This window comes from Vanacampus margaritifer, chromosome 1 (assembly GCF_051991255.1).
Source record: "Vanacampus margaritifer isolate UIUO_Vmar chromosome 1, RoL_Vmar_1.0, whole genome shotgun sequence".
In the NCBI taxonomy this organism is placed as follows: domain Eukaryota; kingdom Metazoa; phylum Chordata; class Actinopteri; order Syngnathiformes; family Syngnathidae; genus Vanacampus; species Vanacampus margaritifer.
Window position 1 is genome coordinate 59,348,061 of NC_135432.1, and position 25,705 is coordinate 59,373,765.

At 39.2% G+C, this 25,705-nt stretch overlaps 3 protein-coding genes across 3 annotated transcripts; 1 reads left to right on the forward strand and 2 right to left on the reverse strand.

Annotated features, from left to right (window-relative positions):
* Positions 1 to 294: 294 nt before the first annotated feature.
* vash1 (vasohibin 1) lies at positions 295 to 6,486 on the reverse strand. Its single transcript, XM_077558229.1, has 8 exons — positions 5,914 to 6,486; positions 5,589 to 5,831; positions 4,822 to 4,910; positions 4,516 to 4,572; positions 3,613 to 3,687; positions 2,960 to 3,341; positions 1,381 to 1,493; positions 295 to 1,294 (listed from the first exon to the last, which is right to left on the reverse strand). The coding sequence occupies exons 2-8, from the start codon at positions 5,808 to 5,810 to the stop codon at positions 1,222 to 1,224; spliced, it is 1,011 nt and encodes a 336-aa protein (XP_077414355.1). The 5' UTR covers positions 5,811 to 5,831; positions 5,914 to 6,486; the 3' UTR covers positions 295 to 1,221.
* Positions 6,487 to 7,168: 682 nt separating this feature from the next.
* fcf1 (FCF1 rRNA-processing protein) lies at positions 7,169 to 9,935 on the reverse strand. The gene is made up of 8 exons (XM_077558254.1): positions 9,786 to 9,935; positions 8,720 to 8,784; positions 8,568 to 8,639; positions 8,335 to 8,483; positions 8,182 to 8,254; positions 7,689 to 7,776; positions 7,492 to 7,586; positions 7,169 to 7,368 (listed from the first exon to the last, which is right to left on the reverse strand). The coding sequence occupies exons 1-8, from the start codon at positions 9,786 to 9,788 to the stop codon at positions 7,320 to 7,322; spliced, it is 594 nt and encodes a 197-aa protein (XP_077414380.1). The 5' UTR covers positions 9,789 to 9,935; the 3' UTR covers positions 7,169 to 7,319.
* On the forward strand, positions 9,871 to 25,375 carry arel1 (apoptosis resistant E3 ubiquitin protein ligase 1). Its single transcript, XM_077558240.1, has 22 exons — positions 9,871 to 9,956; positions 10,614 to 10,792; positions 11,760 to 11,928; positions 12,360 to 12,580; positions 14,332 to 14,403; positions 15,259 to 15,485; positions 16,184 to 16,421; positions 16,512 to 16,681; positions 16,755 to 16,935; positions 17,824 to 18,068; positions 18,157 to 18,234; positions 18,514 to 18,655; positions 18,729 to 18,850; positions 18,933 to 19,008; positions 19,095 to 19,204; positions 20,499 to 20,678; positions 20,917 to 21,042; positions 21,341 to 21,470; positions 21,563 to 21,621; positions 21,956 to 22,045; positions 22,124 to 22,299; positions 22,374 to 25,375. The coding sequence occupies exons 2-22, from the start codon at positions 10,645 to 10,647 to the stop codon at positions 22,474 to 22,476; spliced, it is 3,063 nt and encodes a 1,020-aa protein (XP_077414366.1). The 5' UTR covers positions 9,871 to 9,956; positions 10,614 to 10,644; the 3' UTR covers positions 22,477 to 25,375.
* The last annotated feature ends 330 nt before the right edge of the window (positions 25,376 to 25,705 follow it).

Sequence of the window (25,705 nt, forward strand, 5' to 3'; positions counted from 1 at the left end):
AAATAATGTTGAAGAGTTCAAATTTCATGAACAAATAATTGTATCATGACCAAATGAAAAGTAACTCATATTAGAGCATACCACAAATGTCTTTGTTATAGCAGAAGATGTTATCTGTCGGAGTCATGTGCATACACAATGAACTACAAAAAAAAAAAAAAAACAGATTTTTTTTTTGTTTGGGGGGGAGATAAAAAAAGCGGAATTCCGCGAATTAGCGGAAAAATCACATCCCTGGGTCAAGAAAATGGATGGATGGATGGACATAACAATATACAACAAGACACAAAAACATGTAATCTGTGGCAATTTATTGGTAACCAAATGTTTTAAATGTGCAGAGTTTTACATATGACTGACATATAAAACATCAGAACTCAGTAGTTCTTAAAAAGTACAAAGATAAAAAGTGCTGTGAACTAATACCTTGACACCTTTTTTAGAGGTGGTCTCTCAAAGGCAAGTGAAAAATTGAATTCAATTGCTACAAAGCATGTTACTGTACATAATCAAAGTCGAGTTACAGTACAAAAGAAAACAGTTTGCATTCACAGTATGTCAAATGCCGCCTCATCCTTTACTTAACAAATGACATCTTTTTCTTGTATTTATAGAAATGACATATTCCCGATGATGTGACGCTAAGTTGTAGAGCTTTCTCAGCCTGCAGCCTTGAGGGTGCTGCTGACATTAGAAACACTTTGATCAGAGAAAAAAAAGAAAAACATTTTGATACTCAAGTAAAAATGTCTACTACTTTCTATACAGTCAGGTGATAGAATTTTTTGGGGGTGATGTTTCAGTTTTAATTGAATCTGGTCACAAGGCACGGGGGTCGTTTGTCGTCACCATACAAAGTAGTCCGTGATTGGATGCAAATAAATTGACACATACCACTTAAAGTACAATGAAACGCATTGATATGGTGTCAAGTAGCACATTTATTCTGATACTTTATTCCTCTAATGTAACATACGATGTATAATATAAAGTTAGTAAAAATGTTTACACACGACAGCACCAGTTATGCACATACAATGCTGAAGTAATTAAAAAAACTTGACAGTGAAGAGTTTTTTTTGTGTGTGTGTGTGTGTGTGTATATGAGGAGAAGGGTGGTGGTTCCTTGTTGAATGTTGCATCACCAAGAACAGGTCAACGTAGACCATGAATGAAGCCTCATCAGTGGCTTTGTCAAAGAAAAAAGAAAAGAAAGATTCTTCACACTCGAATCTGATACACGTTCAAGTCTCCAGATGCTTTCTGTTCCAAAACCTTTTTCTCTCCAGATGGACTGAAACAAAAATTTAAAAAAAAAACAATTTTAGCCTCGATAGTCAGTTAAAGGTCAAACCACAACTACACAATGGATAATCGTACCGTCTATCAACACGGCTGACCCTGCGAACGGGGCTTCCTTGCCCTCGAAGTGGTGAGCCCATGCTATTTCTCCTGCTGTCTTTGGTGGGAGAAGGCGGCGCAGGCTTTCCGATCTGCAGACAAAAAGGCCACAGCCCGCTTCAAAATGTGATGGAGGGAGAGGTAATGTGATTGCGCTGAGTGCTGGCGGTAAAAAGCACGGGCGATTGATGGATTGAGCAGCCGTGCGCGAAAGCGCCTGGAGCCGGCTCGTTAGTCTTATTATAGGGAGAGCTCAGCATCAAGGCTCGCCATTTGTTTATCATGAGGGGGGATGAGAGTGCATCGTTGGGAAGGGATAGCTGGTCATGACTGTCAAATATTTCTAGATTTTCACTATTCGCAGACCAGCTCAGTTACCAAGTCCCACGAAGAGTGGGGGTCTCCTCTACTCAAGACTACCGAACTCTCGCCTGATTGGAGCACTCTAGCATTGTGGACAAAAGTGTTGGTATCCCTCAATTAATGAAAGAAAAACCAACAGTGGTCACAGAAACAACTTGAATCTGACAAAAATAATAAATTTTAAAAAATGTTGAAAATTAACCAATCAAAATCAGACATTGCTTTTAACTCATTCAGTGCCATTGACAGCTATAGAGGCCAAAAATCCATTTTAAATGGGCTAACAATGAATGAGTAAAATTGTGATTCAACAATTAAAAAAAAATAAAATTAAACAGGCCTGGGCAAAGATTATGGTATCCCAAGAAAAGACTGAAAATCATTTGACCAGGACATATTCAATCAAGGTGAGTCCTTTATTTGGCATCACATGTATCTTCAAATGCGACATGGTACTATGTACCACAATAAACATGGACCAGAAGAAGAATCTTTTTTTTGGGGGTCATGTACACACAATTTGGTGTATCTGTCTGCTCATGGTCTTAACCTGGGGTCCCCATGGTGGCAGGTGCCAGGTGACCACCTTAACCACTTGGCCATGGCAGCTCTGCGAACGTGAGGAGTTGTCTCAGGTGATTATTATGACTAGGGACCACTTTTTTTTTTTCAGACGATACCAAAACGCTTGAGTAGTCACCGATACCAGATACAGATACTACTAGTACATAAAATCTCCCCCACAAAAATGACAGATCATTTTAAAGAAAGATTTATAAATCCCAATATAGTATTTTTCCTTAAAATTGCATGAAATTAATATCAATTAATGGCACGAGTACCGATACCTTAAAATAAAGCTTGTATCGGTACTCGCTCATCCCTAATTATTATTAGTTTTTAATGACAGGCATATTAAAGGTATAGACCGATAATACAAATGGTTAAGGTTCTGGAAAACCGCCAAAGAAATTACAAGTGAACTCCAAGGTTGACCAAGTGCATCAGTGTCAGATCACACCATTCGTTGTTCTTTGAGCCAAAGTGGACTCCTTGGGAGTCCCAAAAAAAAAATTTATTAAAAAAATAGAAAATTATTGTCAGATTCAAGGTATTTCTGTGAACAGCTGCACGTGTAGCTATTAGTGTCGCAAAACAAATCAAGATAAATAAAGGGTACTAAATGAAATGTTACCTTGAGCCTCATGTCTCGAGTGTGCCTCTCAAGCTCTTTCCGGAGCTCGTCCTTGCTCAGCCCGTCGACATCCAGGACGGAGTGCTTCCACTCGATCTGCTCCACGCTGTGCGGGTCGTGCGACACGTATTGGCCGATCTTGACCTTTCGCAAGGTGTGCCAGTAACCCCTGTAGGCCCCTTCGAAGTCCTGCACCAAGTCCATCAGTGTGCGGTGCTCCAGGGGCTTGAACATGAGGTCCTCGCGCCGACTCATGCCGAGCGCACCGAAGCGTCCGCCGCTGTGGACTCCCAGCACAATGTGGTAGAAGGAGTTCCCTGAGAACTGAGACTTAAAGCTGAGGGGGAAACGCTCCACAGCCGGCATGCTGTTGGTGAGGTAACTTTTCCAGGCTTGGTAAAGGAATATACGGGACACAATTATAAAAGCAACATTTTTTGTTTTTACTCATATTTTGTATGAGGTGAGCTAAAAGATCTAAGACCTTTTCAATGGACACTTAATTGGACAGGTCGCCACATTTTCAAAGTAAAACTTATTTCACACGATGAATACATTTTTTTTTTTGGTTCGGTCTCCGTGGACCAGTTATGGTTGAGGACTGCTGCTTTAGAGAACTGATGATCATGTAAAGTGTACTGCAGTAAGGATACATTCCCAGGATCACCGCCTCCAGGCATTTGATTGGCAGGACTTCACGCGTCATTTCCTTGGCGATGTCCATCAACCTGTGCAAGACAATGTGACAATACCATTAAAATTGCCTAAATAATATCTCTTACACTGCTTCTTTTGCCTTTTGTTATTTCTAGATTGATAGTAACTAATAACAAAAATCACTTTAGCTCAGAATATTATGAATAATTAACATTAATATTACAGATAAATTGTTTGGTATCTCAGAAATTCTCTAGTTAAGCATAATTTCTACAATTTTAAAATTAAAATTTACATGATTAAAATTATAGGGGAAGTCAACCCATTTTTTAAATTATTTTTTTTCCAATAATGTTCTATGCAGCCCCACTGGTCTAAATACAGTATTCTGGTTATTATTGCGTTAGTGGAATATGAGTTAAACAGCTAAATCCAGCCATATTTCTCCATCTCAGGGGGCGGCCATTTTGCCACTTGCTGTCGACTGAAGATGACATCATTGTTGCTCAGATCTCAGGTAGCAACCAATCACAGCTCAGCTTCAGAAAACAGGTGAGCTGTGATTGGTCGTTGCCTGAGCTTGAGCAACATTGATGTCATCTTCAGTGGACAGCAAGAGGCAAAATGGCCGCCCCCTGAGATGGATAAAAACAGCTGGATTTTGCTGCATAATTCTTATTCCACAAATGTAATATTAATCAGAATGTGATTATTTAGACTATTGAAGTCACATATTATTGTCAAGAAATGTCCACTTTAAATGCTGTTTTTGTCTGATCTAGCAAAAACACTTATCCCACATGCATCAAATGCAACTCTTAAACTAAAGTATACAAAGTCAAGGCTGCTATAAGATTCTATAGGGTAACACATATGGATAAAAAAGACATTTTGCCTACGCAGTAAGAGGCCGGCTTTTCTTTATTTCAAAAAACTGTGTCCCGGTGTGATTGTATCTGTAGGTTATAGTTAAGGCAACATAGATCAGAGTGTCATGTGATTTTCATGCATGTTGCTTAATTATGGATGAATTTCAGCTCTGGCTGGAAATTATAGTCAATTAATTAATTATATTCATTTCCTATGCACATTTTGCCCCCCAAAACAACAAGAATGACAAGCCGATTTGCTTTTGTCGTGTACGTTTCAAGTACTAACAATAGCGAAATACACTCAATAATCATTGCTCTGCTGTCAAAGGATACTGTAATTCCCTGATATATTTCTGTATGGCTTCCAGGCGCAGTGGGATTGCGGTCGTAGGCTGGTATGTAGGCACAATTGGTATTGGAATCTGCAAGAGAAACAGCAAGTTGCATTCCTGCAGACCTCCATGCAACATACGGTATCTTCACATGGACAGTGTGTACACTACTTAGGACAAGTCTGCTATTGTGTACAAGCACATCAGATGAACGGCTACTAACTGTACATGACACGGGCAGATATAGTATTATGAGAAAGATTTTTGTTGTGATTTTCCATACATTTTTCCACATGCTTTTGGAGATCTTGAGTCAGCAGATACAGGACGTAAACACCATAGCTATTAAAATGTACCTCACCATGTCGGACATATTATGTGATATGTTTTGAATCATGAGATATTCCTTTCATTTGTACTTTTTTCTTCCCATCATACAAATACAGTGTTACCAACTGAGCCGTCCAGCCGCTACCATTTTCAAGCATTTTATATAAAATTTACTCCAATTTCAGTACACAAAATGTCCAAAATGGCGACCAGCTGTAGCTTCAGCTCATCAGCCTTGCCCAAATCCAATTTTCAACCCAATCTCCTGGGTCAAAATAATTAACCCAGCCTTGGGTAGAAGTAATCCAACCTGCTCAAAATCCATATGTAACCAGCAAGTGGGCTAGAAAAATAACTCCGCATAAATTCTCTAATTTCTGTGAAAACTTTTAAAGACAAAAATGCACAACTGTACCTAACTTCAGTCAAAAAGTTTACCTTGGGCAAGTCTGTTGCACCACGGATGCCCTTCCCCAAAGCATCCCCGTCTGGGTTGATCCGAGCCACATGGCGCCACATCCTATCCCAGGTCTCTTCATCCATGGGGAGGCCACTTCTGTTGACGTAGAAAGGCACCCCTCCGTCCCTCAGCTCTTCATCTCCTTCATCTTCCTGCTCCTCATCCCTCTCCTCCACTGAGCCCACCGTGGCACTCAGCATCCCAATGATGGAATCCTGACACTGGGAATGTACACAATACTTTGGACTGGTCACTCACTGGCACTGCTGGCTCTCCTTGCAGATTTAAGGAGGTTTGCCTTACAGACTGCCAGCCGGTAACATCCTCCAGCTTATAGAAGTAATATCTCCAATGGGTTTCGAGGTATTATGATTCATAATGAGGTCATCTATAGTAGCAGCAGAATAAAGTGCACCAGTTATTTTTCCACACCAAATGTGTTTGGCTTTACAGTGATTCCACAACAATGTGAAAAATATATTTCCCATTCATTGGCCACCTATCATAGATGAAGGTGAAAGGGAGCTGTGGAAAGCGAAATGAATGGTTAACCCATTTAAATGAATAAAAGTCCAACACGCAGCCCTCTCTTTAACGCTTAATGTAAGAGGATTTGGAAATCAGACACAAGTCTTTTTAAAGAACGACTAATTCCCAGTCCATTGGGATGCCATTTAAACAAAAGATAGCCAACAAATGACCTGCTTGTTCGGAAATCCAGTTCCCCCGTGAGTCCTTCAAATCCTTTGCGTTTCTTACTAAAAATAAGTATTTCCATTCAAGAGTTTTTGTTTCAAAATGCTGCCGGGTCTATCCAAAATCAAAGCGTGATGCTTCTCATCTGATAAGGAGCTCCGGTCGACTCGACACTCCCTGACTGCCTCCTACTGCGCATGCTCACAGCCAAGAGGATGAGCTCAGTTGTGACGAAGGGTGCGTTCAGGCGCACACGTAAAACGTATCAATCTCTAGCATTGTATACGACTTGTAACGTTGACACTGTCGCAAATTTAACCACACTTGACTTTGTAATGAGGACAAATCACTGAAATCAGAAGAAGTGTTTAAAGTTTTGAAGGGGAACAATTATTGAAACGATGACATTTAAGTTTGCCGAGGTGGCTTAGATTATTTTTTTTTCCTAAATCAATCTCTAGTGTATGTATAACAAAACATTAATTCACCCTCACCCGAGTTCATGCTATTTCTGTAGGACTACAGTAGTTAAAAAAATAAAACTCGTACCTTATAGAGATAAATATGTAGTATTTTAATACGGTGTATTTTTATTATTTATTCTAAAATATAAACAACTCATTTGAATTGAACTATTACAAATGATGCAATATCTCAATATAATGAGATACACCTTAGGGTATACTACAGTATAACATTTAAACGGGTGGGAAACCTTCCTAGTGATGCCATACTATATTTTAATATGATGCAATGCTCCAACAAATGCTTATCATACTGGGGGATGTTTTGGGGTAACATTTCATGTAAGGTTTCACCACCTGGCCCCATGTCCTGTGCCATAAAAAATTAAAGACTTAAAGACAACTGCAGAAAATGATTTATTGAAACTCCATGATCAACAATTTTATGATAAGAAACAATACACCATTTGGCTACAGTTCAAACCACCAAAGATTTTTTATGTTCACAAAAGAAAACTATTTACAAGGACAGTACATTTGAATAAATAACTAAAACCTTGGTGCACCGTAGTCATCCGGCATCCTTTCAATGTTGTACCTGAGAGTAAAACAAACAAAAATTAGTAATCATTGTTTTTATGAGCTGTACTATGTGAAGGAGTAGACTTATGCTCCCTATAGCAAAAATGAAAAGTAAAAAAAAAAGAAAGACTTATGTTACCTGTGGTTTGAGATGTACATAATAGGCACTCCAGGGATCTTCCTTACTCGTCGCTTTAAATCTCTATCAACAGTAGCCAGGATGTAACACTTGTGCTGCAGAAATATTATGAAAAAGTTTTCTAATTTACATCTGCAAATCGGCCATATGTTGTTTTGCTTTTTATGCTTAGAAATTGCAGATACAATGATGTATACCTGTGTTACCCTTTGGACCAGACAGTCATCAGCGTATGTTCCTGTGTGTGAGCAAGGCAAGCGCTCAAACCTTGAATCCTTTGCTATCCTGCAACCACAAACAGAAAAATATAACTTACTGTAATTCTGCTGACTCTGGTCCGCTCAAAGTCATAGACCCGATTATAAGATATGTGGCATGGTGTGCATTAATAGTCAATTTTTTGCTCCCTGACCTGCTTGGGACGCCAATCGCAAAAATTAAACCAAATCCTCAAGTGTGTTGAACACTGAGTTATGCCAAGCCGCAGACTAAACTAACAAGGAAGCTCAGTGTATAACAAGAAGAAGAAATTGTAAACAGAAAAGCTAACAGCATAACTTCTTCTATTTCTTCTTTTTTCCCTCCATCATTTGTGGTGTTTATCTCATTGAAATAAAATAAAAAATGAGTTAAGATGTTAATAATCAGTATGTGTTTATGAGTTACTAGTGTGAAAGGAAGCTGTTGTACCTTAGCGCAACTCTGTATTTCATTCCAAGTTTTTCAATTTCAGCCATCACACAGTCTGTTATATAAGGGATGCCTGGATCGGAAAACAAAAATAATAGTTGTCTTTAATACATCTTCATAACAGAACTATTGAAATTTGACAATAGTGCTTACATTTGGCATACAGGCAGTCCATCATAGACTGAACAATGTCCAGTTTGGCCTTGATGGAGAAGTTGATGAAATTGGTGTCGACTAGAACGTGGTACGGTGGACCAAGCTGAGTGTTGTACTGGAAGAACAGGCACGATGCATACTTGGGCCTGTACAAACAGATAAAAGTAATCAAATCAATCAGTCACAAACTACTTCCCAACACAATAGTCTAAATTCAAATGGCCACTTACACTTCTCTCTCCTTCAGCTCTGAAGGGTCCTTTTTCTTTTTTTCTTTGGCTTTGGAGCGATCTTTCTCTTTTCTGCAAGATACACAAGTGTAAGTGTCTTTTAAATTCAAACTATTAACAATAAGGATCAATGAAAATAAATTACAACTCACATTCGTTGATCTTTCATATTGATCATCCGTTTCATTGCAGCAAACTTCTTTGTTTTCTGTTTCGGCTACATGAGAAAACAAATGTAAAGAGAAATCCCAATTTTAATCTGTAGTGTTTTGTTTACTAGCAGAAGACATTACAAAATATAATTGAAGGCAGTCGTAAAATGTAATGTTATATCACTCACAATTCAATATTTTTTGAAAATCATTCAGTCTTACTGAAAACACACAATTCTAAACATGCTGAACTTAAATGTAATAAAAAGGAGACTTTTTAGCTAAAACTTAACAAAAGTATTGTATTTGATACAGTATATGAATAAGGAATAGTCTTATATTATTCAGACTAACTGTACTTCAGAAGTATAAATGAATATTGGGGTGATTAGTGGTTACTTTGCCGTGACCGGCAGTGTTCTTGCTAGCTTTATTTTGCCGTGATTACAGTAGGTTGACCGTGATGGCCCGTGAATAGGTTATTATAAATTAATAATTATTATAAAATCACGCTAGCAGGAGATTTGCCGGTCAAGGCAAAAATAACCACTGCCTTATTATTGAAGATGCTACTTCTGATGAGTTTAAAAAAAAATCAATTAAAGGAATGAATGAGTTCTGCATGTGCTGATCCAATCGCGTAACATTGAACTGATGCAACTGATGATGGCGTTGAATTGACAAAATATCATTCTTTTTCATGTACATCACAAAGATGCCAACCTTAATAACGTATAACTTGGAGATAAAACGTATACTAGTGTTATGAACAATTTAATCGTACGACTTTTTCATCGTAGCACAACATCTTTTTTTCGTACGGACACGACTGTAATTTCGTAATATTTCAACATTATTCTCGTGAATGAATGACAACAATATGCTTGTTATGTGTTCCTTTTTATTAAAGAGATCACACATTACACCGCGTTAGGCTAACAATGTTAGCTCAAAGGCTTATCTACCAAAGCTTGGGTGTCTAATTAACAAAACCTAACGGGTAAAACATAAACTCAACTCTCGCAACATGATGCATGTGCTACACACATACATTTATCGTACATACCATGCTTGAAAACGATGATTTAATCCTTTTCACACTCTGGTTACGGAATGATATTCTGTCCTCGTGCGTGGCGACACGTCGGTGACGTCATCACCCAGCGACACGCTTCTTGCGTATGTTCCGGTTGTTAAGCGCACCGAAAGCGATATGGTGATGCGAGATATACCAGAGGTAAAATATGTTATTTGTTAAATTTACGGTACGTTAAATTATTTGCACTTTGTTAGAAGGCGGCAAATATTTTAGTTTATACATACGATGCGCTTCTTCATAAATATCTGTGTCTTTTATTGACTTATTTGACGCTGTTTTGCTAGCTTTGTCCTTCTATTTGTTGTTAGCATCATAGCTGGCCGGTTTCCAGGCTTCAGTTCATCGTAATTACCTATGTATGTGCTATTTACGTCTATTTGTGCAAGTAATTAAAGTCGAGTGTGTAAACTAACGATTATTTGACCGTGCGGTGTTTTTGTCAATTATTATTGTCTAAGAATGGCACCTAGCTATCACGTCATGAAAGCTTGTGACATCACAAGCACCTGTGCGCATTCTGTTGGAATTTGTAGAGATTAATCAGCCAATTTCTTCCATATGGTCACGGCAAACAAAAGCTAATGTTAGTCTACCGTTAGCTCGTCCCTAAGGGGGGTGGGTGATTAATATTCATGTTCGTTTACATTAACCAATCACAACGCGAGCTTATATGGATTGTTTTTAATGTTAAGTTTGAAGAGGAAGTTTTAAAAAAAATTGTATTATTATTATTTTTTAACTCAATATCACTTCTGGACTGTTTTAAAACTTGTCGTGCTTGACGTTTTTCGTCAGGAAATTAGTTAGTCAGGGGCACTATGGTCTGATGGACCGCCGCTTCTTCCTGACCTTTTTCATCTGCTCCGCACTGTGGATCTTCTTCTGGGAAGTGCGCTGGAAGAAAGGCAAAGACGGTCAGATTGAGGAATGGCTACGAGGACACAGACTCTCTCAGTACAGGCATTTATTTGAAGGTCAGTGAGTAATAATTGTCTAATTGATGTGAGATGTAATACTGTATACAGTGCTTGACATATTTATTGGATCTCCCTTCATAAAAAGAACAACAGTTATTTAATATCCTGAAGTTCTTTAGGGCCGACTTTGTTTTTTGAACAATTAACCATTCAACTTTTATGTTCAGGATTGGTAATTAACTATAATTTTTCTTAATTTTGAGTATACTTCAAGCATACTTAAATATACTTCTTTTTGGTAAGGCTCGGAGTGTGTGCACGTAGCTGATAGGTGAACTTGGGGGATAAGAGCCCTTTAAATAAAACCTGAGATCGCAATTTGGGTCTCAAAACGATATATTGTTCAGCCCTAGCTCCGAGTAAAAATAATGTAGTCAGGAGCCCTGTCAAATATGGTGATAAATAATAGATAGATAATTTCTGCGATTGTCTTTTGATTTCCGTTCATACATTCAGCGAGGATGCAATGATGATGTAATGGGCTCACTTGCCAGAATTATTTGCCACTCAGTGATGGGGTGAACTGTTTGAATGGTTTATCATATATCTCTTTGCCTTTCACCCAAAGTCAGCTGGGATAGACCCCCCCCCCCCCCCCCCCGCCATGACCCTAATGAAGTTAAGCGGTGTAGAAAATAGACGTTAAATTGAGTATGCCCTTCAGGGGACTTTATAAAACAGGAATTGACCACGTGTGGGACAAATGTCCCCACCCTTCCCCCTCCAAGCTGAGCACCCAACATTTCTGCTTAGTGTGTTTATTTATTCTGTACAGTTGCTGTTGACTTTGAACAATGATTAGACAGCTATGTTTTCAGTCAGCGGAAACTTAAAAACACACTGCAATACTTGACAACTAACTCTTTAGAAGAACAAAAGTGCATATTTTTGTGTTGATTTAACTTGTGAGCTTTGTGCTTTTCCCAACTTCTTCCGAGAGGGTTTTAATATGGTGCTCTCTTAGATGTGCAGACACTGGAGGAGCTGAGTCTGAGTGTGCTGAGTCGCTTGGAAGAGGTGGTGAAGGAACAACAGAGCTGGAGGGAAATCGCCGAGGCTCATATTCGACTGCTCCGAGATTTTGCCTTCCAGGAGTGGCTTTGTTCTCAGAACTTGGGACACTTTTACAAAACGTAAGTTCATCGGAATATTACTGGATACAGCTTTGTCCTTTTCTGGAAATTGATTTCCGTGACGCAGAGTTCTACTGAGAAAAAGAAATGAAATCATTACAGTGATGAGAATTGAGACTATGAATCGTTTTTTTGTCTATACTTTTATTTACTTCATTTGTATCTATTTTATAAATTGCGTTTTAATGAATGAATGGCCAATTTAATAAATCAATCCACATTTTGATTCACATAGCAATTATATTGATCAAATAAACACATCATTACTCTAATATAATTATTATTGATTGCTATTCATAGCGGAGCATATGCTGGTTGAGTGGCAACAAATATTTGCCTGCAGTCAAGATTGGTGGGACACGGCAGTGATGGCATTTGTTTAACAAAATGCATAACTGGCAAGCATGAATCTCTTTTCTCATCCACTGTAGGCTGAAGACTTTGGGGTATGTGAATCTGGATGATCTGTCCGACTTTGACAGTCAGCTGCCCCTATCCTTAGCCGCCTGGGGGTACTCCTACGAAGACTACATCAAGTTGTCAACTGGTGTCAAGATCCTCCAGACCTCACGGAGGAGTCGGGACCAGGACTACGAGATCCAGCTGGTGCACAGTCTCGCTGAAAGGCGTCTGAATGAGAAGTGGTCAATCGGTGAGATCATTAATGAACTCTCAAGCTTTTGGGTACTTGCCATGGTTATATGCTATAGCAGAACATCCAAAGTTGAACAGAATTCAAGTTGGTCTTATTTAGCAAATGTCCTGCCACCCCTTTTCCACCCCAGGTAAAACTTTCTAGAGCCACCACTAATAATAATATAATTATTGAAAATTCAGTCCAGCTTGACATCCACCTAGAACAGAAATGTGTGGAGAGAGTAATACTGTCCCCATGTGGGGTTAGTTTATATTGCTGCGTTTAATAAAAGTGTGTTGGCGCGCAGTTTGCAAAGAGAAAGTACTGGATGCTCAGTATTGGTCATTGTACAGCGGTGTGGAAAAGTATTTGCCTTCTTTTCAAATCATTATTATATATATTTTTTTACTATAAGCTCATCAAACAAATGTGTAAATCTAATACAAAGATAACCCAACTTAATATAAAAGGCTGTTTTTAATTGGTGATTTTCTTTCTTAAAGAAAAAATATATATATTCAAGGCTACCTGGCCCTGTGTGAAAACCCATTGTTAAATAGTGAATTTACTGTGGCCAATCATATTTTTCCTTTCATTGCCACTGATCACACCCAAGCCTTATTACCGACCTGTTCAATCAGGAAATCACCTAAATAGAGCCTGTCTAACTAATGAAGTCAGATAAAAGATCTGAAAAAGCTGCAACAAAATGCCACGATCCAAAGAAATTCAACAACACATGAGAAATACAGTCAAGTAATTGACATTTATCAATCTGGAAAGGGTTACAATGCCATTCCTAAATCTTTAGGATTTCAGCAAACCATGCTGAGAGCCATTATCCACAAACTGAGAAAGCAGGAGTGGCCAGCCGACAGAAATTACCCCAAGAAAATGAATAATGACAAAATAGACGATGTCTACAGAACTGTTGGCCTCAATGAGGAAGTGAATAGACAAAAATGACATCCATGGCACTGATGGCAGAGTTCCAAGCAAAACCACTGCCGAGTAAAACATAAAGGCTCGTCTTAAACACATTTGAATGATTCCCAAGACTTTTGGGAGGAAACATTCTATGATTGACTGATGAGTTAGAAAGTCGTGTCTTGTTACATCTGACGTAAACAAAAACAGCATTTCTGAAAAAGAATGTCACACCAATAGTCTGTTTGGCGGCGGCTACTGTGCTTACTTTAGGGTCTGGACAACTTGCTGTGATTGACGGAACCATGAATTCTGCTCTTTACCAAAAAATCCCGAGGGAGAATGTTCAGCCATCAGTTCATGAAATTAGCACTATGCTATGCTGTAGCACACGTGAGTTCTGGAGCAGACGAATTATCTTAAAAGACACTAGCAAGTCAACTTCTGAATGGCTTAAAAAACAAAACAAAAATAAACAAAAATGAAGGTTTTGGAGTGGTCATAGTTGAAGTCTGGGCTTGAATCTGAATGAAATGCTGTGGCATCACCAGTAAAAGGTCATTCATGCTTGAAAACCCTTCAATGTTGCTGAATTAAATGAATTCTGGAAGGAACAGGAAAAAAAAACAGTGTCAATTAGAGAATACTTGATTTCAAATGGTGCTGCTAAGGGTGGCCCAAATTGTATATTTGAATAGCAAATGATCCCACTTAAAAGTCAACAGATCAATGTGTTTTTATTGTTAACAAATTTGTTGGGTTTTCATATATGTTGAGTACTGTAATATTGAGTATTGACCCCCAAAACTCTTGTAATGATGACTTCATGTCTTTTGCAGCGGGAGCACTCTTATTTGGCTGTACTGTGGCGCTGTGCTTTTTGATAAGGGACCTCATGTTTTACGTGATTGGTGAGTCCATATTGAAGTCTTTAGTTCCGTTTGACTAACTTGGGCACTTAGTGTTTTTTGGTGGAAAATTCAGGCCAGTAACCTTGAGACTGCAGCATTTCCATTTCAAGATTCTTGATAGTTTATGGTAACTTTAATCTTGGCTGGAGAAAACAATGACGGAAAATAGTCTATAGTAAAAATGATTATCAGACTTCGGGCTGGCGTGTTCTGTAATGACAGGAAAACAGCTTTTTGATTTTCTGCTTTCATAATCAAGAACTGTCTCAGTTCTAGAATGCCCTCTTTTGATCTAACTTACTAAATTGTGCCCAGCATGCTTTGCTCCGAAGGAAAGGCTTTTCTTTCTTTTAGTAGCTTTGCAACCAGATATTTGACACTTGACACCTTTCGCAGGAAAAACAAGAAATGGAATTCCATAAAAACACAATCTTTCCTTTACCCCCCAATAGAGTGCATTTTGAGGCACTTATGATGAGTATACAACAAGCCATCTATATTGTATAGAAAATACAAATTTCCCCACCCAAGAAAAAGAACATTGACATGCTATAATCCGCAATGAGTATTAAATACATTCATTGCCATGATCCAGAGGCGCTTGTCAATATCCACTACTTATGTCCAATCTTGTCTTTTATGTGCTGTTGTAACCAACAATATAATACAGCCATATCTGATTGTGACAAATAAGCTGAGATGAGAATTCCAACCTCCAGACATCATTCTCATTTGCTTTACATGAGTACAGTTAAAAAAATGTTTTTAATAAACAGACATTTTTAATACTATACCTTCTTAAAAGTATATCCTAGTAGTAATTCCTCCATTGTGTCTCCTCACCCGATTTGGCAGGTGGAATTACTGTTTCCATCATTGCATTTGTCTTCACCATCAAGTTCCTGTGTGAGCTTGCTGCCAGGGTTGTCAGCTTCCTGCAGAATGAGGATCCTGGTCGGCGTGGTGACCGCAGCATCTACGACTATGTGCGGGGCAACTACCTGGATCCACGCTCCTGCAAGGTGTCCTGGGATTGGAAGGAGCCACAAGAAGTGGGGCAGACGATGAGCTTCAGAGTCCAAGTAAGGGTTTGTCTTTGGGCTGTAAATGTGGGATTTCATCAGTAGGGCTGTGTGATTCATATTTAAAATGATTGACTTTTCCGACCATTTAACTGAGGGGTGTCAAACTCATTTGAATTAACGGGCCACTTTCACCCAAATTTGACCTCAAGTGGGCTGTGACCATTAACGACAGGTCAAAATATTTCCAGTTTTTTTCTATCTTTTTTTTGGGTGCAAATAATTAGAAGTACATTCTGAAAATATTTCAATTTATTATTGTGGAGTACTCTGAGATTATTATTATTTAAAAACAATCTCTGCGTCAAATCCTGACTAATAACAGCCAAATTTCAGAATATCACCTTAACAATAACAACTAACTAGTGAAAAACTGCAATTTTGTGTTGCCAGATTAGACTCCCTGGCGGCCGGTTCTGACCTGTGGGCCTTATGTTTGATACCACTGCCTAATGTGCTTATTTAAAAATAAAAAATAAACGCACTTCCTGACTTTAATTCTTACTAAGAAACAGACATCAGGCGAAATAAAGCAAACCCCCAAACAACGGGAAAAAACAAAGATCACTTGTTTTGAAAAACGCCTGGACATCAACAAGGGGAAAAGAATTACTGAACATTGAAAATAATATTTTTGGGGAGAGATTCTTTCTTAGTGTGATATTCAAGTGGCGTACTATTTCCTTTCTTCTTCTCAGCTATTCTACAAAAACGGCCAGCCTTTCCCAGCCCATCGGCCCGTGGGGCTGCGGATCAACATCACCCACATTGAACTGGCTCTGGATATCCCCGTTACACAGGAGGTCTTACAAGAACCCGAGTCAAACGTGGTCAAAGTCGCTTTTACCGTGCGCAAGGCCGGCCGCTACGAGGTCGCTGTCAAGCTCGGCGGCCTCAACGTTGCCTACAGCCCTTACTATAAAATTTTCCAGCCAGGTTGGTTTTCATGGGTTCTTTCCTATTGAATCCGGGACTCGTTGCATTTTGGCGGTTGACGGCTGTTTTGTTTTTGCTCCTCCACTTCAGGTACAGTGGTCCCATCCAAGACCAAGATCGCCTACCATTTCTCAACGCTGGTGCTAACACACAGCCAGCAGCACACTCTGCAGATTGAGCCCAGAGACGAATATGGAAACCCCACCAGTAACTCCACATCACTCACAGACGAGGCCAACTACAGCATCCACGTGCACTCGGTACGCGTCCACTAGTGACCCGTCATTGTTTGCTTCCAAGTGGCTATTTTATATCTGCGTTACTTTTGTGCAGCTGGGCACAGTGGATGATGACAACATGGAGGGCTACTACAGTCAGACGGTGTCACTCATCAAGCAGCAGTGTCAGGTTATAATGAAACTGACACTGTGGAGGACCGGCTGTTTCAGGGCCCGCATCGCCTATCTGGACCAGCCACTCAGCAATGGGGAATTTGACATTATTGTTCTCAATGGTGAGTAAAGATTGAATTCACTGTCTTCCCATATTGCGATTTTCCCATCCCACCCCTGTTACGCTATCACATTTGAGTTTTCTTTCTGGAATGCGTTCCCTTGTCTATTGCATAATCTGCAGTTCATATTGACTGTTTTATCGTTTATCGGAGTACACGCCAAGAGGTAGCAATAAAATAAATAAATAAATGGGTCATTGATGGATAAGCTTGTCCGATGATGCCCATTTCCTGAATTATCATGTAGTGCGACCAAAAATAAATAACCAGTTTTAGAAATACATTTATTTCTTTTATTTAATAAAATTTTTTATTTTTATTTTTTTTCTGGAGAGCTCAGTATTGTTCATTCGGTAATTTTACCGATTTGACATGTCATCATCATTGCTCTATCTTTTTTTATTATTATTTTTTTTTTTTTATTGGACATACATTTAAAAGCAAGAGTTTGTATCATTCACAAGACTGTCAAGAAGCCACAGGAGCAGCTAAGCTATCGTATGTAAAGAAGTTGCCCTTTTAGCAACTGGTATGTAGTAATCATATTTGGACATCATGTGGTATAACATGAAAAAAATTTTCATTATCGTTATAATTTTACTTGTGCGGCTAGCTAATTTATTTAGTTTAGATCGCTAATTGTTAGCCTCTTAAATTTGATTGAAGTTCAAAATATTATGTGGTACGACCAATCATCATCTGGTGCGACCATTGTAAGAAAGCTTTCCATGATAGATGTATGTCCTAAATTATAGATGTGCGAAATTGTAGATAATAGTAAGTAATGATAAAGCATAAATATGATATCATGAGTTTTTATGATCAATGAACTGATTGATTAGTCATTTCCCACCACTTCAATCAATGCAACTTCTCCTTGTCTCGTAGAGACTGAGAAGTCCTACGTGGAGAAGAATGTGTCCACGCCAGGCAACAGCATCTACTTTGAGGCGTACCTCTACACTAACGGCAACTACAGCAGCTCCCCGTGGCAACTACCCGCCTCCTCCTTGCTGGCTCCCCAGAGGCGACCGTCCATGGGCGAGGAGGACGACGAGCACGACTCTCCCGTGGAGGGCCAATCGGAGAAAGTCAAGAAACCAAAAAAGGTCTACTGTTACATATCGCCAAAGGCAAGTGCATTGATGGAGCCAACAACTTGATGGGGCTGTTTCTAGCAATATATGATGTTTATGTGTGTTTGTTCATTTTTTTAAACAGCAACTATCTGTGAAGGAATTTTACCTGAAAATTATTCCCTGGCGCCTTTTCACCTTTCGAGTTTGTCCTGGAACAAAGGTAAATAGACCATTTATTTATTTATTTATTTTTACCTCTAGGACTTGACCCACCTTAAATTTAAGTAGGTTTTACTCGGGGAGTACAAAAAAATACCTGTAGTATCTGTTAAAAGTACATAAAAGAGTTCTGTACAGATTTTCTGTCAAAAAGAAAACAGATACAGACTTTATTTGCTTTAGAAGGCCACATAAAGTGAAGTGGCGAGCCATATTTGTCCCCCGGACCTTGACTTTGACACATGGTAACGGTTTCTTCCTCCAATTTCTCCTCTTTCAGTTTAGCTATCACGGTCTTGACCCCGTTCACAAATACCTAACGCTGGTGGTGGATGATGGAATACAGCCGCCTGTGGAGCTCAGTTGCAAGGACAGGAACATCATGGCCGCCACCTTCATTCGCTTTCTTCACAAAAACATGGGTTTGTTTTTACAGTCTGCTACATTAGCTTTCTTTTTTTTAGCTCGCTACTCCAACAGTTAATGCGTCCACAGGCGGCTCAGAAACGTTCCAGGACAAAGTGAACTTCTTTCAACGTGAACTCAGGCACATTCACTCCAAGAGACCTCATACTAAGACCTGCCTAAAAATCACCCGGCACGCCATTCTCGATTCAGTGAGTGTTTTTTTATTTATTTAATTTTTATTATTATCCAAGGATAGGCAGACAATATTATTTTATGATCTCATTGTATCAGTCCCTGAAGGCAACACGAAACTTCTCGGTGTCAGATTGGAGTAAAAACTTTGAGGTGGTCTTTCAAGATGAGGAAGGTAAATAAAAAAATTAAAAAAAAAACAGTTTCAGACTAAATAATAAGCCACATTTAGCTGGAATCATCCCAAATGTTGCTCTGCAGCTCTGGACTGGGGAGGGCCCCGCAGGGAATGGTTTGAGCTCATTTGCAAGACCCTCTTTGACACCACCAACCAGTTATTCACCCGCTTCAGCGACAACAATCAGGGCCTGGTGAGTTTCCGCCATTTATATTCTCCTAATAAAATGTATTTGCCATTTTCCCGTGTGCACTGTTAAGTGTGTTGCTAAACATTAATGAGAGCATGTCATAATCCCATAACTCGGGGAAAATAAAAGTATATCGTATCGTATCGTATAATTGAGCATCTCAATTTTCTGCAAGAACTGTCCTTCAAAACACGTCTTCACCTCCCTCATTCTCCTTGTGTTGAAGGAAAATAATGAAACTAATAAGCGACTACAGCCATTTCTTACTTTTCAAAATCAAGTGCTCACACTATAGAATATTGAATGCAGTGTTTTGAGCAAATGATGAGAAAGTATGTTTTCATTCAAATGAAATTTTAAATGAAAGTGTATTATTTCAGTTAACTCTTGAGGGTAAGGATTAAGCCTGCCGCAAATAGCGCAAAGCCGTGAATAACTGACACCTCCACTAAATGTTTTATAATTGTCTTTATTAGTTTTTTTAAACTTAAAATATACCACAAATACTGCGATTGGCTGGCAACCAGTTCAGGGTGTACCCCGCCTACTGCCCGAAGCCAGCTGGGATAGGCTCCAGCACCCCCGCGACCCTAGTGAGGAAAAGCGGTCAAGAAAATGGATGGATGGATGGATGGATATACCACAAATAGGTATTCAACAATACTTGACCAACCATTTCAAATTCTTAAAAATAATTTGATAAAAATGAAATTCAAATTCTTTTTATACAGTATTACCATTAAAAGTAATTTAATAACCATTTCAAGTTCTTCCTACATTACCCTTAAAAATAATGTCTTACAGGTGATTTGATTTCTTTTGAATAGCCACTCAGCAGAGGCAATAAACGTGGCGAAGACTCTCTCGTAACTTATTCCAGTAACAACTAAACTCAACTCCTCCCTGATAAAAGATTTAAAAACATTCAAGACTTTAATGTACTTCCTTGACACAGTTACTACTTTCCTATTAGCGAGTGCTTTGCCACCATCTTGTGTCATCTTCGGGAATTACAGAAAGAACAAAAAACTGCAAATTTAATAGATTTTAGCAAATAGCTGAGGTCGGTTTTCCACAGGAAAATAATTGCAAATAAGTGAATTTGTGAAAAGTGAGTCCTAGCTCAAAGACATTTAAAAACATTTTACAGCTTACAAACTGATTTATTGGCTGCTTTATTAAATAAGGCACTGTGCATGTAAATATTGAAAGATGTTGAGTTGGATACATTGGGGATAAGGTTCTGTGTTTTTATCTTTAAAAAAAAAAAAAGTCTTACTAACACTTGTCATTCAAGGTGCACCCGAATGCCGAGCGACCGCCACACTTGCGGCTGAAAATGTACGAGTTTGCCGGCCGCGTGGTCGGGAAATGCCTGTACGAGTCTGCGCTTGGCGGGGCTTACAAACAGCTGGTCCGAGCTCGCTTTACGCGCTCTTTCTTGGCCCAAATCATCGGCCTAAGGATGAATTACAAGGTATGTAACACAAGCAACCTTTGCCGCCTGTTCTACTTGTTTACATCCTGGTTACCAGCTGCTCTGCATCCTCAAATATCGAAGCAAAGCGCCGGCACTTGATGTGCCCTGCGTTGTTTATACATAACACACTGCTCTTTATCCCGAGCCAATACGTTTCAAAAGCCAACCCGATCACCATTGAGCAGATCAAATGTTGATTTAAACGTTTCATGTCCTCCTCCTCCTCCTCACGCAGTACTTTGAGACGGATGACCAGGAGTTTTACAAAACCAAAGTGTGTTTCATCTTGAACAACGACGTGAGCGAAATGGACCTGGTGTTTGCCGAGGAGAAGTACAACAAAGCCGGACAGCTGGAAAAGGTGCCCGTTGTATTTATTAAAAAAAAAAAAAAACCATGACGTCTTTTCACAGGCGACAGCACCAGGAAAGCAAACAAAAGAGAAACCATGTTGTTTGTTTGGCAAGAGCTTTGTTATTCCAAATGAGGGTGCAGGGAGATTTTCCATGATGGTAGATCACCCTAGCTTAGCATACTACAAACAATTCAGCAGCTCTTTTGCTCTCATAGATAGATACCACCCACAAGGCTTACATAAACCATAAATCTGCCTTGCGTGGAATGTCGGCTGCTGGTTTCGATGTTCCTTTCTGCTGCAGGTGGTGGAGCTGCTGTCAGGAGGAGCCCACATTGCAGTTACCAATGAAAACAAGATGCATTATCTCAATCTGCTGGCCCAATACAGGCTGGCCAGTCAGGTGAGAGATGAGGTGGAACACTTCCTGAAAGGTACGGGAAAAGCTTCCTGCCGTTAGTCCAATGCATCTTTTTCTGAGATTAGAGGGAACATGCACATAATGAGTGTAATATATCTATTGCAGGTTTGAATGAATTGGTTCCGGAAAACCTGTTAGCCATATTTGATGAGAACGAGTTGGAGGTATGTATGTATGTACGCTATGTTGGAGTACTTTTGAGATTGAAAAGGAATGAAAATCGCTTACCATTCGGCGAAATTCACCGTTTTGAAACTCAAATAAGTCACCTACGTGAATCGTGGAGATCCGTTGAGAAAATATTTCGGAAACCAAAACCCTCCCGATTGGACCCCCCTCATCTATTTCTTATTCACAAATTCATTATTTGACAAGACCTGAATAATAGGAAAGTAGTAATTGGTGTCTATGAAGTTTGTTGAAGTTCTATATCTTTACTCTTTTAAACATTTGTAGAAATCTCCTTTCAAGCCTCCTTTGAAACGTTTTTGTTTTTAGCTGCTGATGTGCGGCACCGGCGACATAAACGTGCAGGACTTCAAGGCCCACGCTGTGATCGTGGGCGGATCCTGGCATTTCCGGGAGAAGGTCCGCCGCAGTCTCCCGCTGTCGTGGCCTCGCCTCGAGCCGGACGCCGATGACCAACGTCTGCTTTTGCACCCGCAGGTGATGAAGTGGTTCTGGGCGGTGGTGTCCAGCTTCACCCAGGAGGAGCTGGCCCGCCTCCTGCAATTCACCACCGGCTCCTCCCAGCTGCCCCCCGGAGGCTTCAACACCCTGTGCCCCTCGTTCCAGATCATCGCTGCCCCCACACAGAGTACCCTGCCCACCGCACACACCTGGTCAGTTCAAATGTTCATTTCAGTTGAATTCAAGTTTACAATTTCCAATCCGATTTTGTTCCTCCCGTGTCCAGTTTCAACCAGCTGTGCCTCCCCACCTACGACTCGTACGAGGAGCTGCACAAGATGCTGAAGCTGGCCATCAGCGAGGGCAGCGAGGGCTTCGGCATGCTCTGACGACACCGAGGAGGGACCGGCCATCTTTGGATGAAACCCCCCCCCCCCCCCCCCGATGAGTGTGCTGGAATCCTATGAACTGTCATATGTATATAAAAACATCCTTGTTTTTCAAGAGGAACCCACAAACTGTAGAAAAAAGGAGGTGAGTTTTGAGCTTGTTTTGGTTTAAATCGAGACATTTGCAGATTTTTCTATTTGTAAACGTGAATGATACGTGAGCAAAGGCCTTGCTTGAGTATTATCGTGCAAACTGAGGAACACTAAAAGTGAGGCGGCAGCTTCCATGTGATGGGGCTGCCGTCTGCATCACAAGCACTTTGGCCTTAAACCATCAGGGACTGACGTGTGTTTGTAAATATATACTGTCACTTTCATTTATTTACCTGTACATACTACGCTAGTGCGCGCACGGGAGGATTAGGACCACACCGACAAAATAAAACGATTGGAAAGTGAGCCTAAAACTAGGAGAAATTGAAGCCATCATTTAAGAAAAAGGTGGAAAACATTTAAGTCCAACTAGTTTGACTGTAACTTTAAAAGTATAACCAAATTCCCAGGTTATCAAGTTTAACTTTTGCTCAAGTTTGTCAACCAATTTATGGGAGCTGCAAATCTGAAGTAAACATTTTCGACTGGCAAATACGTTTAAATGTATTTGCAAGTACGTTCAAACGTACTAAAATACGTTCCAATGTGTTTCAAACGTACTTACAAATACGTTTGAACGTACTTGCAGGCTAATGCTAAAAACTTCTCATTTCTTCCCACAATTCAATGGGGTATTGACTTGCATAGGCACATATATTCCATGGAGTTAAGGGGAAAAAATGTAGAAACAGAAATCATGCAGTGCAGACATAATAAATAATAGAAAATTACGAATAAACGATGATTACTTGCGTAATTTTCAAGCATATTGGAATTACCCCGGGTTTTAGCATTTTTCCTACAAATTAAGATTTGAATAAATTTTCCAGTCCAAAATATACATTGGCAGTTCTATGCTTCCGTAAGTACTTAAAAAAAAAATCATTATCATTTGTTAAGGTGTAGGATTCTCACAGAATTTACCACTACATTAATAATAAAATAAAATAAATTAAATGTTCTATTTATTATTTCTTTTGTCAAACTGTCTGAACCTGTAACTATCATAATATTCCAACTTTATTTTCATTATTTGGAACTTATTTTCTGGTGGTTCTTGTAATATTGTCATTTTTCTTCAATTATGAACTTAATTCTTGAAAATACAATTTATAATTCTCTTCTTTTATTACTCCTCTTACAATTTAATTTCTGTAATACCAGGTATTATTTATTTAAAAACAACAACAACAACTGTATTCCCTTAGTCTACCCCTTCCCCCAAAAAATCAACTGTAGTTTTCCGACTTTTTGGGGGGTCCCGTAAATTGCAACTTTTTTTCTCTCATAACATTCTGGTGGTGTTCTTGAAAAATACAAAAACTTTTTTCCTAAGCATACAACTTTATTCCCCCAATAAAATGACTTTGTTCGGTGGGATAAAAAAAAAAATCGGTGAATTGAAGGACTTGTTTTATTTTCGTGTGGTCCTAATACTGCTTTTGCAAGTGTTAAACATACTTTAAGTTGACCTTTTTTTTTTTCATTTAACCTTTTGAGAAGGGATTTAATTAATTTCAATACTTAATTTCTTGACAACGTTTGTTTTTTTTTATGGGTCACATTTAAAAAGAATCCACTCTATTGTTTGTGTGTTTTTAGCTTATTGTGTCAATGTGTCTCGAGGAACTATTTATGTTGATCCACCCTTCTGTATTAGGAGCGGTAATGGATTTTGTGTTGAATATATATTTTTTAAAGGCTGCCTTATTCATGCTTGGCCTCTGATTGTATCCAGAGAAAAGTGTACAGATGAGCGGTGCGGTCAACTCAACTACGATATCTAATGGTTAGATAGCACGCAGGGCTCACAAGTGTGTTTTTACCAGTCACAGCCTCTTATGGGTTTACCTCAGCATCTCCTGTAAGCCGCCTATGCATCATCGCAGGTGGTGCATAGTGGCTTTGAGCAAACACGCACAGTTCATAGTTGCCTCCTTTCCCCCACTGCACAACTCTCACAAAACCTATGTTGTTGTTTGACCCTTTACAATGTCAAGCTATTTCTTTTTAGACGTAACAATAGATGTTAGGACATAGTCAAACATTAGGATGCTCCCGGCTCCCCCTCAAGGCTTTACTGAATGTAGTATTTCAAGTTGAGCAGCTAAGAGATCGAACACTAGAACTTGCAGGAAGTGTTGGGTCCGACACGCGAAGCAAAATGCGATACGCATTTCATGGCCTCTTTTTTTTTTTTTAAGGAAAGTGTTTGTTTTTATTTATGCAATGGAGGTTTATAAAAAAAAAAAAAAAGTTTTCATGGACTTAATATGTAATCTCAGCACTATTGTTGTGTTCTGACTGCTGACCTATTTATTCAAATGACTCTGAACTTCTAAAGCCGCATTGAACTGAATTAAGAACAAACATGATGTGCATTAGTGATTTCATGAGCACTGACCAGCAGCACTAGGTTTTACATCTCTTTAGTTCACTTATTTATTTATTTTCCTTAAGGAAAAATCTCTTATCTTGCTGACCTTTTCATCTGTCACTCCAGCATTTGTCAGGGCTCTTCACTGGAGAAAAAAAAAAGTGAACAGAAGAAATGTAAAACTTGCTGTAGTTTGTTACAGTGATTTCTAGATTAGACATCTTGAGGACTATTAGCCATGTATATTTCGCATATATGACGTTTAAGATGAGGAGCTTTCTTATTTTTTTTTAAGGGTAAGCCTCTGATGATGAATGTTTGAGATTTCCTGCAGTTGCTTTGTTAATGGGAATAAAAACAAGAAAACTATTGCCTTTTTTTTTTTTTACTTCATTCTTACAAAAAGCCTGCCATCTAACTGTCGGTAGTCCTGTTGGCACGTATAAGGTAGAATTAATAATATTGGGTTGTGAGTTAAAAAAAAAATAATAATCAAAATGCGTGGTTTAGACAGCAGGGGGCAGTGACTCCACATGGTTGGTGATTGTAACAGTCTTGCTTTAGCTGACCTTTAATCTGTTCACTCCAGAACAAGATGAGACAACACACACATCATGAATATACCACATTAATTTCGTGTGGCCCGAAATGTTACTGCCGACCAGCATAATTTTGCCCCCCTTTCACCTGATCTCACAC

Coding starts and splice junctions, on each gene's coding strand:
- vash1 (XM_077558229.1), bottom strand. CDS start 5,810: ATGCTGAGTGCCACGGTGGGCTCAGTGGAGGAGAGGGATGAGGAGCAG. Junction 4,911..5,588: donor GTGCAACAGACTTGCCCAAG/GTAAACTTTTTG, acceptor TTTCTCTTGCAG/ATTCCAATACCAATTGTGCC. Junction 1,494..2,959: donor CTCGAGACATGAGGCTCAAG/GTAACATTTCAT, acceptor TTTTGTCTGCAG/ATCGGAAAGCCTGCGCCGCC.
- fcf1 (XM_077558254.1), bottom strand. Junction 8,640..8,719: donor AATATGAAAGATCAACGAAT/GTGAGTTGTAAT, acceptor TGTATCTTGCAG/AAAAGAGAAAGATCGCTCCA. Junction 8,255..8,334: donor GGACTGCCTGTATGCCAAAT/GTAAGCACTATT, acceptor TTTCCGATCCAG/GCATCCCTTATATAACAGAC.
- arel1 (XM_077558240.1), top strand. CDS start 10,645: ATGGACCGCCGCTTCTTCCTGACCTTTTTCATCTGCTCCGCACTGTGG. Junction 18,235..18,513: donor GAGTTTGTCCTGGAACAAAG/GTAAATAGACCA, acceptor CTCCTCTTTCAG/TTTAGCTATCACGGTCTTGA. Junction 18,656..18,728: donor CTTTCTTCACAAAAACATGG/GTTTGTTTTTAC, acceptor ATGCGTCCACAG/GCGGCTCAGAAACGTTCCAG.